Source organism: Acanthopagrus latus, chromosome 9 (genome assembly GCF_904848185.1).
Source record: "Acanthopagrus latus isolate v.2019 chromosome 9, fAcaLat1.1, whole genome shotgun sequence".
NCBI lineage: Eukaryota > Metazoa > Chordata > Actinopteri > Spariformes > Sparidae > Acanthopagrus > Acanthopagrus latus.
Window position 1 is genome coordinate 16,669,567 of NC_051047.1, and position 19,784 is coordinate 16,689,350.

A 19,784-nucleotide genomic window follows, 5' to 3' on the forward strand; every position below is an offset into this window, starting at 1 on the left:
GTCCCGCCCCTACCTCATTCTCCGCTCGGCTCGGCTCACACCGCCACCCGTTCCAGCCTCCTGGAGGTACAAAACTCAGTGGAGTGAGAGGAACTCTGCGGCTGGACAAAATGCAGCAAAATGACAGGGACAATAATGACAATGAATTTCATGTCTCCCAGTCATAGAGCCAGAGATGCTTGGCTGGGCTGACTTGTCCAATTAAATTGTTACAGGTACAGTGGGAGATTAACTTATTATCCCACTCCTCTACAGCACAAAGAAGAAGAGCAGAGTCTAATGCAATGCAAATCATAACAGGAGGCAATGTGTCCTTTAAAGAACAGAAGTTTAAATATGGTATTTTATAACACGTGTAATGCAGCTGTGAGTTTATCAGCTCCCTTCACGAGAACATTTGTGTTATTTGGAGGCGATCATGGTTGTCATTTCTTTCTGAATTTTATCTTTGCAAAGACTGCGTTTTCTAAGGCTAAAGCATGTCTACATGTTGAAACTATCTGACCATGATGGCTTGAAAAATCCTGAGGAGATGAACCCGAGCAGTCAAAGCCCGATCCCCAGTAAAGAAGGTCAGGACAGAAAATGTCACTGCCATAATGTACCCAGTTGCGTATGGGGAAAAAGGGTGGAAAAGACAGCTTGAGGAGGAATTAAATACATGTAAGTGTTCTTGTGTTTTTAATTTTTCTTATTGCTTTGTCTCCCTTCAGCTGTAATTGTAATATAATTCAACCTTGTATTCACAATATAAAACTCTGCAAATTGTGTTTTCAGATTTTGCTGCTCTCTAGAAGCACAAAAAGGAAAAAAAAACTGCTTTTATAAAACTGAGCAAATATAAATAGCCCATGTAAAATACCCCCCTCTCCTACTTACTTCTGCTAAATGAATAAGGTTGACAGATCACTGCTCAGATAGTGGCCGTATTCCCTCAGAAGTATGTTGCCTTTTTGCAGTACATGGGAATCCACGTATCCTCAAATGCTAAATGAAGTCTGACAGATAGCCTAGAGAAATAAAGTTGGGAGTTTGCAGCTACAAGGGAGACCTTGAGTAAACAGGACATGCTATGTACACCCTGGCTAACAATCAACATATGCTTTGTTTTTCTGATGCCAACACGAGGCACACATAGCCCCGAGAAAGATGGATCCTGGGACTGGTTGGAACGCGATGCCTACTGGCTATTTTCTGTTTTAAAAAATGCTCTTTCTAATTTGTTTACGCTCGCATGGACAGCAATTACACGGCTGTGTGAGACACAAGATATTTTACTAAGAAGGTATGATCTCATATTACTGACAAATAATAATTAAAACGCCTGATTTAATTGTGTTTTTGCTCTTCCTGGTGCCACACTCTGTGATGTAGACACCTTCTCTGGGCTGCTCTCATTTTAATTACACGTAATTTATCTAAAATTCACAAGGCTTTATGTTTATTTTTGGATCACAAACAGGACTTAAAATGTGGACACAGCTCCCAACGTGTTATATATTTGGTGAGACAATCTGAGAAATCCTTTATCACCATGAACCAAATATCTATTGCCAAATCATCAAAGGGCAATAATTCATTTTCACCATAATTAAGTAACCATGACAGAATGTACGACTGTTTTGGTTATGGATTTCACACACTTCTTGCAATAAAACATCTAAAAGAAAAAAATTCTGATCCGATCAGGCACCCTGAGACAAAAATCTTATAAAATAGGGATCTGTAATTTGTGTCAGTTTAGGGGTCCTTGACGTGAAAAAGTTATAAAAGTCGCATCACTTAAGATGTGTTCATCACACTCACACACAAGTTTTGCAATCACAGGAAATGCATAACAGGCCAAAACGAGATTTCTACAATTTGCAGTCAGATTGCTGCAACCAGCGTCTCCAGCTGTGATAAGTGCTATAATTTTTAACATTGCGCAAAGTGATTCATACACTTTCCTGGTGCATAGTAATGTGTACAGCACACTATACCACACATCACAATAAACAACGCCTTCATGAGCATGGAACACTGCGAGAATCACCATCAGGAGAAATACGATGTCTGCAGGGTTGGTCGTATGTGCCGTGGATCACACGTGATCACGGAGTCACCGTCTTTTATTCCCTCCCTGTGATCCTGTCTGCAGCTTCCTTCTCCATGACAGTGTTTGCAGCACTGAAATGGACTTTATTTTATGAAAGGCTTGAACTCTGGTTTGACTGATGATCGTTGGGTCAGATATGGCTTCCCGCGAGCAGGGGAGGGGGGTTCTGGGATGGTGACAGGCAGCGTGATGAGTTAAGACGCTGCCAGGGCCCGGCAATGAGAGAGAAATCAGAAAATCTCCTATCCCCCTCTCAGTAATGAGCCACACCTGTACACTGCTTTAAATACCAGAGAGAAGCTTTAAATGTCAGGTGCAATTAAAGCTTATGATTCAAGGCTGCACAAATCAAATCAAGGCCCCCGAGTTCACCCAAGTCTGAGAGAGCAAAGGCGAGATGGTGCTGAGATGCCGTGGACCACTCTTCCCTTCGCCTCACACTTCAACGGGCCTCTCAGCCCAAAGGTGACTGTAAAGTTTACTACCATCTCCTGAACTTCTCCATCTTCCCAACTCCATGCCTCTTACAAGGGAAAGGTTTACTGCTTTTTTTTCTGGTATATGAGGTGAAAAATGATCAGAGAACAGGTGAAATGAGGTTTTACTTGTACACCTGAGGTGTTATGGATGGGAGTGATAGTCAACCATCTGGACTAGGCTCATTTCACTATAGTGACTGGAGGAGGAGAGAGTCAAAACGGACCATTTGTGAGAGATAAATTATATTTTGATCAGGGCTGAACCTCTGATTTTCATCGCTGAATGATTGTGCCTTTAATCATTCACTTATTTGCATAATACTACAGGAAACTGTGAGTCCAAGGGGATGTCTACAAATGCTTTTATGGCCAATCAATAGCCTGAAAAATGCCAGATAATCAATTTACAATGGCAGATGACAAAGAGAAACACCAATCATTTCAGTCCAATCACCAATATAAATATTGTGTGTGTTTCTGTAAACTAAAGATATGTTGAAATTTTAGGTTGCACAATGCTGTTATGGTCTGGTCAGGTTGAGGCAAGAGAACTACTTGGTTCGGCTTAGAAACTAAAACTAATTGGTTTGTGTTAAAATCACTACTTTCTGTTACAAATGTATATTTGTACCTATGTAACCTATGTTATGTTATGTACATAATGTTAATTTATGTTTGTCAAAAACAATTACCGATGACTTCTGGTTTCATACTGGACACGAACAGTGGTCTCCTGATTAAAGGTCCAGTGCTTGTTCATCCTTGTCATCGTCCCTGCACACCTTTCACTGTTGAAACCAATTCTCCTGACTTCCTTCTTTGCAGCTGTAATAATTTCTACAGCAACTAGAGGTCGCCCCTTAGCAACAAACATACACATGCGTCTTATAATACATGACTTACAGTATATAATTGTTTTTCTGATGAGGATTTTCATTAAACAAACATAAAACATGTCTGGGAATCGTCTGGGAAATCTAATGAAAATTATCCAGTGATTATGTTGAAGCACCATCTCAAACACTGGTCTTTTGCTGGGCAGCCATTGCACATAGCTGTCACGTCACCACCATCCTCCTAGAATGAAATTCAGGTCATATACAAGTAATCTGAGCGTGATATGACATGTATTGTAGAAATGTTGACTTGGTAGGTATGGAACATACAGATTATTGTAAGCGTGGTTTGCAGAAACTCACATTGCCAACATTTCATTCTGCTGCCAGGTTAAATAAATCCCATTTGGGAGTGTGGTGCAGGTGATTTTTTCAAATGCTTTTTTAACAGGCAACTCAGTGTTTTTGCTGTAATTTCAAGTCAATACAATTTGAATTCAGCCTTTATTTAGGTTCTATAAGTAATACATTTAAAAAATCTATGTGCATATTTGAATATCAGTAGTGACCCCTTACAGTTGACCTTGTCCTGCTTGTATCAGAACATTTTATTTCTCTAATAAAGACCCAAAATCATGTTTCCTGCACCTTTATTTGACATTAGCTGATTTTGAGACCAGAATTAGGTTTCAGGTTTTGGGGTAAAAGTCTTCATAGGCCCATAAACTGCTGCTTTAATTTGCCCTCTGTTTCATCCAAGACATGTAGTTCAGTCTACATTTTACTGTTGAGCTGCTGACTAGGCAGTTGTGTTTCCTGCAATCACACTAATTGGCCTCTTCTGCTGCTCACCTCCAGGACCCTCGTATGTTCATACAGATAGAAAAATAAGGCACCTAAAGAAAACACAACCTGGGAATAATGAGATTTCTCATATACTGTGAAATGTAACAGAAAATGGTGACATTTCAGTTTGAACCCGGGTGACTCGTCTTATACAATTCAGAGACAAAAGGAGGACACATACGCTTCATTCTGCCTATTACTGAGAGATCATTTTATGAATTAATCCACAATGTGATAACAACAGAGGTCTGCCAAGTTGTAAGATTTCTTTAAAACAACTTCAGAAAATTCCAGGCAGGCAGTCGTTCAAGGCAAACATGTCACTGCTTCCCGTGAATGAAAAATGAACATGGGAGGGTAAATAAAGCAATATGACCAGAGGGACCAGGAATTCTGCGGATAAGTGTCAGCTGCGGAGAAAAAATGAAGCATTTACCTGTTTGTAATCCAATTTCATGATGGCTTTCTGTAGATATCGGACTCCTCCGTGAATGAGCTTGGTGCTCCGGCTGCTGGTGCCTGATGAGAAATCGTCTCCCTGCACAAGGGCAGTTTTGAGATCTGACAATAGAGGAGCCAAGGAAACACATCAACATTTGGATACTTATTGTCCCAAATCTTTAGAGTGGATCAAGATGCTACTCACATATGCACAACTTTCCACTGTAATATTCATGACGAGAACAATATTGTGAGGCCATACATATTCCATTGGTTAAAAACAACAATCATTTCCACCAGTGTGACAGCATGAATCTCAAAAAGGAACTGCAGGTTTTGAGCATACAGTTAAAAAAAACAAACATCACAAAAAAAAATCTAGGAAACAGCCAGTTTTCTTTTTAACATTTATGTTAACATATTTGCGGGAAATGATATGACTTTCACAACATTTTTAACACTGAAATCGCTCTTTACTTTGCCTATTAGAAGCTTCTTTGCTGTCCCAGATGGCCTGTAAATCCTAGTTTTGAAAAGAAGAAAGGAAGAATAACTGAGGATTAGCAGACAGGGTTTGAAGCCCCCTCCTACACAACCATAAGACAACCCGAGCAAATAAAGAGGCAAAACACATTTAAGAACCCTCCGACCAGCAGCATAGATAATTGATTTGGTATGTAATGGTAACCACAAGAGGATGCTCTCCCTCACTGGAAGAGAACAAAAGAGTTAGCGTTTATTTTTTTGATGATTGGACTAAATACTTGTTAAGGGGAGAAATCCTCACAGTTTGAACATGCTGCTGCTGCTCGAGACTTCACAGCAGAAGTGTGAAGCGCCTTACAGATGGAGCCCCAGAGAGACGGCTCGGAAGCAGCTCCATCACAATGGCAAGGAGGTTATGCAACATCAGGATGGAGAATGCCCATTTGTGGTAGCAAGCAGGGGCTGAACGAGAGTTTGTCATATAAAAAATCCTCTCAGAAAGCTGCTAACCGAAAACCACGGCACTGGTGCTTCAGAAAAAGAAAAAAAATCAGTTTGAAATCTGAATACATTCACAGTACAGGAGATGAGATTGTTTTCAGTCCTTGTGGGGTATAAAAACATGTGAAGCACATTGATATCATATCATTGGTAGTGGCTCAAGGTTAATGGTCCAGTGTGTAGGATTTAGGATGATCTGTTACCTGAAGGAATGTTACATTCATAACTATGTTTTCATGAGTGTATAATCACTAGAAACTAGGAACTGTCGTGTTTTTGCTACCTTAGAAGGAGTCTTTAATAATTACGGAGGGAGCAGGTCCTGCTTCACGGAGTCCGCCATGTTGCAGCACCATCTACAGTCATGCAGGATGGACAAACCAATCACATGCTTTAAAGAGGGCTTGTTAAGTTTGTTACGCGTTTAGTGGCCACTGTAAGGGAAGGGGGAGGCGAGGGGTATTCAGTTGGTTGCAATCTTCAACCACATTGCCAGATGCCACCAAATCCAAACCCAGCTGCCAGGATAAAATGTTGGCAGTCTGCAAACCACAGATACATTCACATTAGTACGTGTCATAGGCTACGTACTATATTGACATTTCTACAAAACGTGTCATACCACATTCACATCACATGTTTATGACCTGACTTTCATATTGGGAGGTCGAGGGGATGGAGGTGGAGCTACACGTGACAAGGCTGCCAAGCCAGTGGTTGCAGTTTGAGTGTTAAACTAGACGATATTGTTGGTCAAGGACCACAGCATTCTAACATTTGTAAGCCTGACACCACTGGATATTTTTGTTTTGTTGGATGTCTTCGTGGTAACAAGAAAAAAAAAACTGTTGTTTCTGACAATAAGTTGCCACATCTCCATCTTTGTTTGAGGAGACCAAAACAGGTTTGTAAAGTCAAAAAATGATCTTTTCCTAACCCTAACCAAGTGTTTTTTGTGCCTAAACCTAACCAGACTTTAAGCACAGCTTTTGCACGACATAAATTTGAATATAAACCAAAAGACAGATGTAAAAAGTACATAAAGACATACACAAAAGAAATGTATGTTGGGCGACTGGGTTGCTAAATCCTACGCACCAGACTTTTAATGGATAGCATTATTCTAAATAAAAGAGCAAAACCGACAAAGTGTTAGTTTGTGAATGTGTGTTGCTTCTCAGTTTTTTTCAGGTGTTTGGGACTCAGCCCAGTGAGCCAAAGATTGTTTCTAGATGTTCAATTTTAATTTTTCCTTCTCAGCTAAATGTGATGCTGATTATCTGTCAAATCATGGGATTTGCTGAGAATAAGAAAAATTAAGAATATCACTAGACTTATCCTTTAAGGGGTTGGAGAAACATGTTCACTTCTATATTCTATCAATCTCTATACTAGCTGGTAAAATGCACCATGTAAATCAAAATGAGCCTCTAGTTTTTTCTAGCTGTACAAGCAGTAGTGTTAGTAGTGCAGTGCCTCAATAGCTCAAACTAAACGGCCTGATGCTTGAATGAACTACATCGTCTTTTTTCTAAACTTTGGAGGACAGGAGCAACTCACTCCCAGTGAGTGCATCTGACCAGAGTCAGCGGTTCCTCCTCCAATGTGGAATTTATTAATCTCCTTGGAGACCTCCGTATGGCTAAAATCTGAGTTCCTCTGGGTGGGAACTCATCCGCGTACCTGTTCAACTGCCTCCACATGCTACACACAGGCCCACAGCATCCACGCCAAAGAAAAACCAGTCATCCATTTCATTGTCATGTGACTCCAGGGGACAGTACATATTAATAAATGTGTTTCATTATTATGCATATGTCTTTATATTCCTCATGATGGATTTAGGAAAAAAGACGCCATGCATTTTCTGTGACAGAGCTGTCAGACACCATCAAGCGATAAAAAACAATACATCACACGCTTATTTATATTCCACTCCCAATAACATTTCAAAATATTGTCTTTCGAGATTAATCACAAAATCTGCATGTGGCACACAGACGGGCCGCACCGAGACATGTTAACAAGCAAACTTGACTAATTGCGCGCTGTGTACTTAGTAAAGAAGATGATGGCGCAGGATTATCTAAAATAAGCAAAACACAAGAAGACAAATGACAGCCATTCTCAAGTTCACTGCAGTTGTTAGTCATGTGCACATTACAGAGGCACCATATGATCTACCATCTGTGAGACAGAGCAGACAGCAGAATACGAAGAAACTACAATTAGTAGCGGAGTGGCTTATTATCTATCCCATTCATGGTCTGTGACACATAGAAAAAAGAATCTTACAAGTACAATCTAGATCTAATGTACTTAAAAAACATAATCTGAAGCCTTCTCGTTATATTAATGAGACTCTGTTAACAACACAGCCCACCAAGTATCGCTCTGCAACACTTGATAGAATCTCACCTGTTTTTCTCTTGTACACTGCCGGCTGAGCGAGGCTATAAAATGCAAACAAGCCTCCTCTCCTAGTGACAGCGCTTCCCATTACCGCCTTGTGGAACGCTATGCCTCCTCCTGCAATGCACAGATACAGATGCAGCTCAGTTGGTGATCAGCAGAAAAAAAAGGGAAGAAAAGAACAGCAAAGATAGCAGTAGTAGCAGTAATCCATTTATGAAACAAGCTGCAGTGTGGCATTCTGGATTTATACATTTCATCTTCTCTTAGTCTTCCAAAGGTTTGCAGGCCTTTATCAAGGAAAAATGCAGTATCAAGTATTGTACTGTACACAAATTTAAGATACTTGCACTTTACTTGAGTATTTCCATTTCATGACTTTATACTTACTTATTATTTCTATGTAAAACAACATATGATAAGATCATAAAATATGTTCTGTTTGTTATCTCTGTGTTGGTGTCAGCTTTGTGACCACTGTTGATGTTTGTTCATGGAACACATTAATCTTGCTCAAGAACCATCATTTCTACTCAGTAGAAAGCAACAAAGTTAATATTTTAAGCATGCCGTTGTGGCTTAATAAGTTGTGTATAAGACTATCCTGATTGGACTATATTACTATACTATACACTTTTATTTATGTTTTACACTAAGTTTACTTATTATTTATGTTTTCTTTTCAGTTGTCTGTCACAGTTGGGTTATGTTTAGGCATTTTTTTTTCTTTAAATGTTCAGGTTTAGGAAAACATGATATTTGGTTAAAATTCACCCTTTCATGGCATAAACATGTGTTACAAAGAACAACTTCATCGATGTATGCATTTATCCAGTCTTTTTCCCAGTGATGATCCTGGAGCAACATAAATTCTAAAGAAAAACACCAACGTGGGGATATCAGATTGTGCTATAAAATAAAACACTCTGTAACCAGCGTTTTTTCAACTCTTTAAGCTTCACTTGTAATGGAATATTTATACACTGTTGTATCGGCCCTTTCACTTCAGTATCTGAACACTTCTTCCACCACTGGAAGCATGGGCAGTGCAGTGCCTAAATTCACTCTGTTGTTAAAAAACATTACCATCTCAATATGGCCTCTTCTCCTGGTCTAGAACCAGTCTGCCTCCTTCCACCACAGTTTGAATGGTGCACTGCACTAAACTGGAGCCACAAGGAGAAAAAAAAATCCTCCCATCCAGCTGCTTAGAGGAGAAAGCCTTGCAGCTTAGGCAAAGCTTTACCCCAATTCCCTCATCATCCATTCTAGGACACTTTAGTGGGGCCGAAAACAGAGCCGATGAAAATTCCTGCACAGAACGGAATGTGTGCCGACTATCAGAGTGCAACCTCGATGAGCAGGCCGCTAAATCTACTCACACCTCGAGACATAAGCCGTATGTAACATCATTCTTTGTGTCGCCAAAATAATTGAATAATTTGGTCTCTTGATTTTTAGGCAAATGTCTTCATTCAATACATAACCATAGATTTCTTTAAAAGCCTGATAGCTTGTGGCAACGACATGGTATATAGGAGTCCTTAAGGCCTGCATTCATAACTATTACAAAGAGATTCACTTTACACTATTTAGCGTCCCTCCAACCTTTTATAATTCAGATATATTATTATTAATCAAAGAGATTGACAAAGAAACTAGCGGTTTGTCTGATTTTCACCAGGGCACAATCCAGCCAGCAATTGATTGTGGCACCAGGGACACCTGCAGCTTCAGAATACATTTTCACTTTCAGGAGGAGAGAGAGAGAGAGAGAAAAAAAAAACAGCACCACGAGGAAATATTGCCCCACCACATGAATATGCAGGGACTTGATACCAGCAGTGTCATTACTAATGTTGCTGCCAATTACAGAGCATGTCATGACACTGTGATTCATGAATATTCATCGTTGACTGATATAGACAGCAGCAGTATGCAGAGGCCTCTATTCCCATTTTACTGTCTCATTGTGAATGGTGAACAGGTACCTCCATCATGCCATGGAGGCGCCTCCCAGCTGCAAGACAAGCTGTTCCATAAGGCATTGCTAGTTAACAGTGTGTTATATAAAGGTGTATAAAAGTGATGAAGTGCTCCCCGGCTCTAAAGAGCAGGCATTAAAGCATATTAAGTAGACATTTAAGCTTGTAAAGAGGGAATCTAGAAATGGAAAGAAGACACTGAGCAAAGGGATGCCTTCAGGGTCGGGCTGTTCAATTCTCAGAAAGTTTGATACCTGCTGGTGCTTGGAAAATGAGATGAGGTTTGTGTGAGGGACCAGCAAATTTTGCAAACTAGCCAGGCTTCGATTAAAGGAGAGTCTAACAACTTCTATCTAGTTTTTATTCATGGTTTAACTAATGTGAAGTATCAAGTGGATCAATCAACGATTAAGGAAATAAAACGAGTGGAAGTTTCTCAGTTTTCTCAAGTAATTTCACATTTTTGTAAAGTAATGTGCTTAAAGACGTTTTGTTAAAAGTGGTTCTTCCCAGAATATTTCCATTTTCAAACATGATTCATCCCCTCCTCCACACGTCACAGAGTATATCTGTTCGTCTTTCTCTAAACGTCACTTAACAAGTAAGATGCATGATGTGATGAGCTGAAGTATATGACGAAACACCTACAAGTTCAACTGACAGTATATAACCAGTCTGACTTATTGTACAATCAGGTCCAGCTGCAACATTAAAGGATACGTTCACCCAAAAATTAAATATGACAGTCAGGTGATGTTTCATAATCGACAAAACATTCCTGGAGTTTCACAGCAAAACGGCGTTGCAGCATTCTACAGAACAACTGAAGCAGATGGGGACTTTCTTTTAAAACGTAAGAAAAACAACTGACTTTTGAAGAAGGTGAAGAAAAAAGTCAGAGCATGTCTGGTGCAATCCAAGTCGCTGGAAGCCCTGAGATCCCAAACGGATTTGAAAATCCTATGCTATTACAACCTGAATCTTTATCTAAATGCCTACATGGTCTCTGTTTGATGAATGTGTTTGAACATCAGGACTATTAAATCACCTGCAAAGACATATGTGTACCTAAATAGTACTGTTAATTTATTTTTATACCTAGATTGAACTTGCATCTCAAAATCAGTCCCTGAGTAAGTATACTTTGTTACACTCCATCTTTTCACATACTGTTGTTCCATACTGGTACCTACCATACTGCTGCAGTGATCGTTTAAGATGGTGTCGTAAAACCTCAACAGTCATACTTAAGTAAAAGAAAAGATAATGTGTAAAAATATTACTTTGGCAAAAAGAAATTCAGAAGAAGTTGAGTAAGAGTCTTAAAGTAAAACATTAATTCTACATATATTTACGTGAACGTATATATTGTGTACTGGGTTGACTGAATATTTGATTATTTGGTCAGATATTTGGATCTTTTCTGATTATCTGAATCTGTGTTTATGTTTTGTCTTGATAAAATGAATCACTTTAAGTTTAAATGCACTACTTTGGTTTTGATGCAGCATGCAATCTAACTAGCAACTGGTGCAAAGTAACGAGTAACTAAACACTAAACGCACCTGAGTAAATGTACTTAGTTACATTCCATCACTGGTTTTAGAAAAATAATTTCCAATGTGGCATCACTTTGAGGTATCTGAACACTGACATCATAAGTACTGCTCCTCTGTTGAAGTACATTTCTGTCAAACTTTCATAAATTAGGTGAGCTCAATGCAGCTGTGCCACATCTGCATAAAAAAGCAAGAGCTCTGATGTAATCTTGGGATTGGCATCATCTATATCTATTTGTTTTGAGGTGAAACGTACAAATAAATGGTGCCCCAGTGCATGAGGGGCACAAACTGGACGCCTGTGACGTCAAGTTGAGCGACTAACCTGCAGCTGGGAGAGAAAGTAGTTCTCTTGTGACGTCTGTTCACTGTGTTGCTCTCTCGCCCTTCACGCAGCTGCTGGTCTGACTGTATCTGAGGATCCTATGAGCACCATGCAGCCTTAAGAGCAGGACAGTGTCTTACCCGCTATGAAAGGGCATTTCCTGCACATTTCCGGGTGGTACTTGCAGAAAAATGCATAACAAGAGAGCTGTGACGGTCTGTGCGTGCGTCTCTCTCTCTCTCTCTCTCTCTCTCTCTCACACACACACACACACACACACACACATGCGCGCGCTCAAACATGCCTGATCGCGCGCCCACACACTCAGAAGAAGACATTTCTTCAAACAAAGTCAAAAATATGATCCGGCGGAAATAACTTCTGTGTGATTAAAAACCCTAGCTCCTCACTTTAGAAAAAAAAAAAAAGACTGTCGATTAATTGGGCATATAAACGGGACGTTAATTATTCCTCGGTAAAATGGCCAATTAAACTGCTAATTGTGTTTTCATTCCAAATTTCTAAATGGTAACTGGATGACGGGAACACAGTGTGACCGTGCAGCGTCCTGTCACCCATGTTTACATACAGAAACAGTCTGAATCTGTGGCACACTGTGTGTAAAAAAAACCAAACTGTAATAATTCCAACTTATCAAAAATCTGAACTTTTACTACATTATTCAGGAGGTGGTGTGTGAGCAGTGTGTGAGCTACAAACCCTGCCTTACAACCCACCTGAAAAACGCCTGGGCGGGACCACACAGCCTTAATGGGGGTTAGGTTCATTAAGGAGGTTAATTGTAAGAAACAGGGGCTGCTTGATGTATGGCTGGTGAACAATAGTGTCCTCTAGAGGTGAGTGTAACCATGATATACAGTTCCTTTGCCCCCCACCACCCTCCACGCACTCTCTGTCCTTGTGTGCACTGAGACCGATGGCTGCTCCTCGGCTCCTATAATAAAGCATCAGTCCACTAGAAATAACGCGCACGCCGCGTGCATGTGGCGCTCCCTTCCTCACCTTGGCTCGCTTCCCAGGGCCCCGTGTGCGCGCTGGAGAAATCCAGGCCAACTTGATTGGCTACAAGGTGCCGCCGTAAGATTACGCTCAGATCAGTTATTCCATCGCTGCGGAACAATAAGGCCAGAAAAAGATTATTTTGGCGACTGCGTCAACTTGAGCGTTTTCTGCGTCACTCTCCATTCTGCCCGCTCCTATCACGTTTCCCTCTCTGGGGACTAAACTGGTCCCCGACCCAATGACAACTGGCTACAGGCCCACTAATTACCCTCCTCCTCCTCCTCCTCCTCCTCCTCCTCCTCCTCCCTCCTTCCTTCTCCACCACTATACCAGCTCTATGAATAGGCAGCCCCCCCCCCCCCACACACACCCCACACCCCATTTGAGGTCTAAATTTGGAACACAATTGAAATAGAGAAAATCCTGTCAGGAGATAACGAAGAATAATATTGACCCCCTTGCTTCATTAGGCCTGTTTCGTACGACTGGAGTGAGTCTGGCGTGTCAGCTTCATTGTGACATAACCGTGTGCTAGATGTGCCAATGTGCACTCATCTCAATTTTACACAAAAATAACAACTACAAGGCATGGATGCAGGAGCGGGGGGCCCAAAAACGAGGCTGTAACACATGCCGAATTTTCAAAGAGGCCCAAATATTTAAGGATTTGACAGAAATAGCGCCTCTTAAAGTTTATAAAGTTCTTCCAGAGTCAACAACTCACACAATGGAGAGGTTTTTATAAGGGAGTCTGGTGATTTTCTCCCCATTTTCATCTCCTTGGAGTGATTGTTTCCAACTTTTTTTTCCACCATATCAAATTAATTGTCAAAAACAGTCATGTGTGCTGATGTGGAGCAGGAAACGCAAAGGTGATGACCTAAAGAAAACTACACATCGGCATGAGCAAAAGCTCATTAAAAAAAAATTTTAAAAAATGCAGAAAATACCAGACAATTTCCTCAACACAAAGAAACCACAGCACAGGTCCCCGAAAACACGCGTGACTTTAAGTCCTCTGCAAACACAGAAGGTGTCTGAACCGAGCAACAGAAGGCTTTTCACCCTCCACTACATCCCTGCTAATGTCCATGTGGGAAGCAACATAGAACGCATACCACAAGACAAACATACTCGCCAGAAAAATTGGGGCTTGAGAAAGATCCCGAGCGGATTGGTCCGCGCCGGTGCCGACGCCGATGACGTCGCGCTGTGAAACACGTGGGCCACGGTATCCAGAGCTCACATAAACAAAGCCACATTGGCCAGACTGGGTAGTCGAAGCTCGTGTCGCTGTCAGTGCGCCGGAGGAGTCACACGGTTTGTCTTGCCAGCCTTGCCCCGCCGTCCCGCCTGCCTTCCTCTCTGGCATCGTTGAGGAGCGACGCTCATGATTTGGAGCTTTTACAGCAATTGATGAATACCCCCTGCGTGCTTATCGCATGGATTGAAAGCCACGATCCTGATGTGAAAGAGGTAAGAACCAGTCGGCTCTTTCTTTTTTCTTTTCTTTATTTTGCAGCATAATCTGTGTGTGCGCTTCACTCGCAGCCATTTAAATCAGATTCTTTTAGTTTTAGCTGTTTGTCCAGCTGATATTATACAAAACTGAGTCCAACTCAGACTGCTCGGCTCTGTGGCTGTGGTTACTTATTTACGAGGATTTTCTGCGTTTCTGCTTTCCTGCCAAGTTAATGTCAAGTGCGCGAAGTTGGTCTCTTCATCACCAACAACCCAACGGTTTATAATACAAATTAAAAGAAAGAAGAAGACAACAAGGCTGTATTTTGTCAGCATCCCTTCAATTTTTTTATGACATTTTTATTCCCATATTTCTGTGCACGGATCCAAATTTGGTTACAGTTTGCGCGTAATCGTCTGGGTCGAATCCGTCTTTTATGAGGGATCCCGCACTCATTTCTGGATATTGTTTTTATTTTGTTATATCTAGTAAATGTCAAAGTGTTTTTTTTTTTTTTTTATAGGGGAAGAACCGGAACAGAGCCGCCTTCTTGAATCCTGACAGCCAAACAACTCCTGACATTACCCATTTCAAGTGTCACCGAAACACTGTCAGAAGACTTGAGGTATGATGTGGAACATTATTTACACGTTTCAGAAATAACACAGGTGCATTCAGGTTGCATGTTATTTTATTTAGAAATTACTCTATAATGTAAAGCATCATTTTTTATATGGCTTGGAGTTAAATTTGTGTAAACTGTGCAACTTTTGCCTACAACATTTATGTGAGCGTCTCCGATGTGTCTCTCGGTTTTGCAGCCATGCCCTGCGTTCAGGCTCAGTATGGATCATCACCTCAAGGAGCTAGTCCTGCTTCCCAGAGCTACAGCTACCACACCGCAGGAGAGTACAGCTGCGACTTCTTAACACCCGAGTTTGTGAAGTTTAGCATGGACTTGACCAACACTGAGATCACAGCCACTACTTCTCTCCCGAGTTTCAGTACATTCATGGACAACTATAACACCAGTTACGACGTTAAACCGCCCTGTCTGTATCAGATGCCCCACTCTGGAGACCAGTCCTCTATCAAGGTGGAGGACGTCCAGATGCACAGCTACCATCAGCAGGGCCACCTGCCTCCCCAGTCGGAAGAGATGATGGCTCACTCTGGGCCTATGTACTTCAAACCCTCCTCTCCTCACGCCCCGAGCACGCCAAACTTCCAGGTTCAGCCTAATCACATGTGGGAGGACCCTGGCTCCCTCCACAGTTTCCACCAGAACTATGTCGCGGCCACGTCTCACATGATGGACCAGCGCAAGAATCCGGTGTCGAGGCTTTCGCTCTTCTCCTTCAAGCAGTCCCCGCCCGGCACCCCCGTCTCCAGCTGTCAGATGCGGTTCGACGGGCCGCTGCACGTCTCCATGAACCACGACAACCCGGGCGTGCACCGCGGCCTGGACGGCCAGAGCTTTGCGGTGCCCAGCGCCATACGGAAACAGGCTGGCCTGGCCTTCCCTCACTCCCTGCAGCTCGGCCACGGGCACCAGCTGGTGGACAGCCAAGTGCCATCGCCCCCGTCCCGAGGATCTCCGTCAAACGAGGGTCTGTGCGCGGTGTGTGGGGACAACGCAGCCTGCCAGCATTATGGAGTGAGGACCTGCGAGGGCTGCAAAGGATTTTTCAAGGTGGGCTGACACGACAGGAGCTATGAGTCAGTGAAACTGTTATTACATGAAAGATACGGTGTATGTTTCTGAGTTGTTGTTGTTTTTTCTCTCTCTCGGCGCAGGAGAGTTCAGATCTGCCTTATTTCTTGTTTTTTTATTAAATATATATATAAACAACACAGCCTGAACATTTAATGGAATCACATTTTTTATGATGATGATGATGAAGCCACACTTAAAAGTGCGCGCGTAATATAACTTTATGTCACGGCATCATCATATCTACCCACGACAGAGGAGCTAAAATGATGACAGTCTATTCCCTCTCCATGCAGCGCAGCGCCAGACACGATATGACAGATGTTATGTCGCTTTCATTTTTACATTCTTTTTATTTATTATTATTGTGGTGTCACTTCACGATCCACAGTCCGTGTTCTGTGTGTTGAGTTATAAACAGGCCTGCAGAGTGACAGTGTTGTTTTCTTTTCTTTGCAGCGCACCGTTCAGAAAAACGCAAAATACGTGTGTTTAGCAAATAAAAACTGTCCTGTTGACAAACGCCGAAGAAATCGTTGCCAGTTCTGCCGCTTCCAGAAGTGCCTTGTCGTCGGAATGGTGAGAGAAGGTATGTCCAGGCCGTGTTTTGTTTGTTTGTTTGTTTGTTTGTTTTTTTGCAGTTTTTTAAACAATTCTTTCAGACCAAAGGTTTGCATTTCCACACCTTGACACTGTGCGTAAAATGAGTATGCAGCCAGTATTTTACGCACAGCGGGCAGGAGCGCATATCGTGTGACTTATATCTCATGTTTTTCTTCCAATCGAGTTGTCCGGACGGATAATCTGAAAGGTCGGAGAGGACGGCTGCCATCCAAACCCAAAAGTCCCCAGGAGCCCTCCCCACCCTCGCCGCCGGTGAGCCTCATAAGCGCACTCGTTCGGGCCCATGTGGACTCCAACCCCTCCATGTCTGCTTTGGACTACTCCAGAGTAAGTAAGGTATCACGGAATTTAAAACGCACTCAACATATAGACAGGAGAAAAAAAAAAAAAAAAAAGAGTAAAAAGAGAAGGATGAAGATTGACGCCCCCCCCCCCCCTTTTTTTGTTTAATTCCCCTCCTGCTTTTAAGGAACAATTTACTGCCTTGAAACTTTTCTGTAACACATCTCTGGATTCTTAACTCTGTCAGGGCTTTTTTTTTCTTCTTAATGTGGCATATTTTCCCTCTAAGTAAATCGCGTTGAAATAGAGAAGTTAATAAAAAAGAAGACATGAATTTAATAGAAAGAAAGCACCTCTCTCCCTCTTGGAAATGGGCATTTGCAATTTCACGGATTATATATTTTAAAGGACCTCATTAAGGCGCTGTTTAAATTAAATTCCAGTTCCAGGCTAACCCTGACTACCAAATGGCTGGAGACAACACTCAGCACATCCAGCAGTTCTACGATCTCCTGACGGGCTCCATGGAGATCATCCGGGGCTGGGCGGAGAAGATCCCGGGCTTCTCTGATCTACCGAAGCAAGATCAAGATCTCCTCTTTGAATCCGCCTTCCTGGAGCTGTTCGTCCTGCGGCTGTCGTACAGGTAACGCCGCGCAATTATTAAACAAAACAATCTGGGGCTTTGGATAATTATCAGCTCCTCCTTCAAGCTTCATTGCCTTGAGTTTTATTAGCCGCCCAATAATAAGAAGCCTCTTAAATCCCCATTTACTGCCGAGCGTAATTAATGCCTTTTCTTCCCCCCCTCCCTTCTTATTAATTGCAGGTCCAACCCGGTGGAAGGCAAACTTATATTTTGTAATGGAGTGGTGTTACACAGGCTACAGTGCGTCCGTGGATTTGGCGAGTGGGTGGACGCGATCGTGGAGTTTTCTTCCAACTTGCAGAGCATGAACATAGACATCTCAGCTTTCTCCTGCATCGCAGCTCTGGCCATGGTGACAGGTGCGTAAAAGAGGCGGATGCGCCTTTTGGAAATGCATGCAAAGAAAAGGAAAAAAAGAAAAGGGAAAACAATGAAAGTGAAAGCATCGGAAGTAATTTATCTTTTCCTTCTACGTTTCAGAGCGACACGGGCTCAAGGAACCCAAGAGGGTCGAGGATCTCCAAAACAAGATCGTCAACTGCCTCAAAGATCAAGTGACATTCAATGGCGGTGGATTGAATCGTCCCAACTACTTGTCAAAACTCTTGGGAAAGCTCCCAGAACTGCGCACACTATGTACTCAAGGTCTGCAGCGTATCTTTTACCTAAAACTAGAAGATCTAGTCCCTCCGCCAGCAATAATTGACAAACTTTTCCTCGACACCCTACCTTTCTGAGTCGTGACTCCACGGGAGAGACCTCAAAGAACTTCCAAAAAGAAAAAAAAAAGGAAAAAAAAAGACAGAGAGAGAGGCAGAGAGAGGCAGAGAGACTGTTGTGAGTCAGACTTGACGAGATTTTTTTTTTTTATTATTATTATTTCTGAATATCTGCAAGCTCCGTAGGCGATAATAGAACAACAGTACCCTATTATGAGTCATGAGAAGAAAACAAAACAAAACAAACAAACAAACAAAAAAGAATAACAAGAGAAAGAGAGAGTTTGATGGTTGTGTAGGCCTTTTAATTCATTCAAGTTGGGTTATTATGATTGTTTTTCTTTTCTTTTCTTGAGTGCCAAATGAGTGAATCATCCTCTCCGAACTGTCAGCAGAGTTTAATCCGGTCTTTGCAATCACTTACTGTTTTATTTAACATCGGCTCTACTGATTCACTATACTCAGATGTAATATATTCCATTTATATATATGAACACACACACACACGCTCGCACGCACACACACATACACACACTCTGTATATTATGATAGATTATGTGATGCCACCAGTGCATCGGTTTATAACATGTGTACAAAGTTTGTTATAATGAAAAAAAAAAAAGATTTAATTTTTTTTCTTTCTTTTCTTTTTCTGACTCGTGCCTCTATGTGTTTCTGACAGGATCCCCAAAAAGTATCCAGAAAAGACAACGCATGTTCTAGGTTTTTCTTTTCTTCTTCTTCTTCTTCACTTTTCTCTTTATAGGCACTTGCTGAGGTGATGTCTATATATAATATATACCGGACACTATGTAGTCTGCTAGATTTGATACAGATTCGTAGTTATGGCACTCCTTTTATGTATGACGCATATGTGGCAAAAATATCTCATCTGTATAGAAAAATGAGGGACCCCATGGTGTTTGTAAAACTGTCAGACATTCCTTGTTTGTATGTGCTGTAAGTATTGTTGCTGTTGAATATAAACGTTTCTATATATTTATTATTTCTATTTGCCAAGAGCTACACTAAGCATGGTGCAATTTAAACGATTTCAAGAAAACCCATCCAAGTTCATGCTGAGCACGTTGTCTATGTTTTTATGTCTTATGAACGTCTAGGTAGTTTTGATTTAACAGGTTTTTTTGTTTTTTTTTCGGGGGGGAAAAAGTGGAGAAGCTCCATCTTATATCAGGAGGTTTTTCATGAGTGTGTGATGTAGGCCCCACTTCTTTGACATCATGATGTACTTACAAAAAAAAAAAAAAAAAATTCTGTAACGCATTTTGGTGCCGGATTCAAAAACTTTAGAGAGAAAGAAATATTTAATGTTTACAAATAAA

At 41.5% G+C, this 19,784-nt stretch overlaps 2 protein-coding genes across 4 annotated transcripts in view; one reads left to right on the plus strand and one right to left on the minus strand.

Annotated features, from left to right (window-relative positions):
- Window positions 1-908: 908 nt before the first annotated feature.
- LOC119025497 (glycerol-3-phosphate dehydrogenase SDP6, mitochondrial-like) overlaps window positions 909-19,784 on the minus strand; it is a 98,816-nt gene continuing 79,940 nt past the window's right edge. Inside the window, exons 2-6 of the mRNA XM_037109100.1 lie at window positions 12,992-13,098; window positions 8,106-8,216; window positions 4,696-4,820; window positions 4,266-4,325; window positions 909-3,654 (exon numbers count right to left, since the gene is read on the minus strand). Coding sequence (XP_036964995.1) covers window positions 3,565-3,654; window positions 4,266-4,325; window positions 4,696-4,820; window positions 8,106-8,187 — 357 coding nt within the window. The 5' untranslated portion in view covers window positions 8,188-8,216; window positions 12,992-13,098 and the 3' untranslated portion in view covers window positions 909-3,564. The remainder of the gene's footprint in view (window positions 3,655-4,265; window positions 4,326-4,695; window positions 4,821-8,105; window positions 8,217-12,991; window positions 13,099-19,784) is intronic.
- Window positions 13,447-19,524, plus strand: nr4a2a (nuclear receptor subfamily 4, group A, member 2a). Of its 3 annotated transcripts, XM_037109096.1 has the most exons (9): window positions 13,447-14,467; window positions 14,977-15,078; window positions 15,275-16,146; window positions 16,627-16,756; window positions 16,955-17,127; window positions 17,517-17,719; window positions 17,903-18,081; window positions 18,203-18,367; window positions 19,124-19,524. In XM_037109096.1, the coding sequence occupies exons 3-9, from the start codon at window positions 15,277-15,279 to the stop codon at window positions 19,162-19,164; spliced, it is 1,761 nt and encodes a 586-aa protein (XP_036964991.1). In that variant the 5' UTR covers window positions 13,447-14,467; window positions 14,977-15,078; window positions 15,275-15,276; the 3' UTR covers window positions 19,165-19,524. The 3 variants fall into 3 exon arrangements, with proteins under 3 accessions (XP_036964991.1, XP_036964989.1, XP_036964990.1); XM_037109094.1 differs by having other exon boundaries at window positions 18,203-19,524; XM_037109095.1 differs by having other exon boundaries at window positions 16,955-17,118; window positions 18,203-19,524.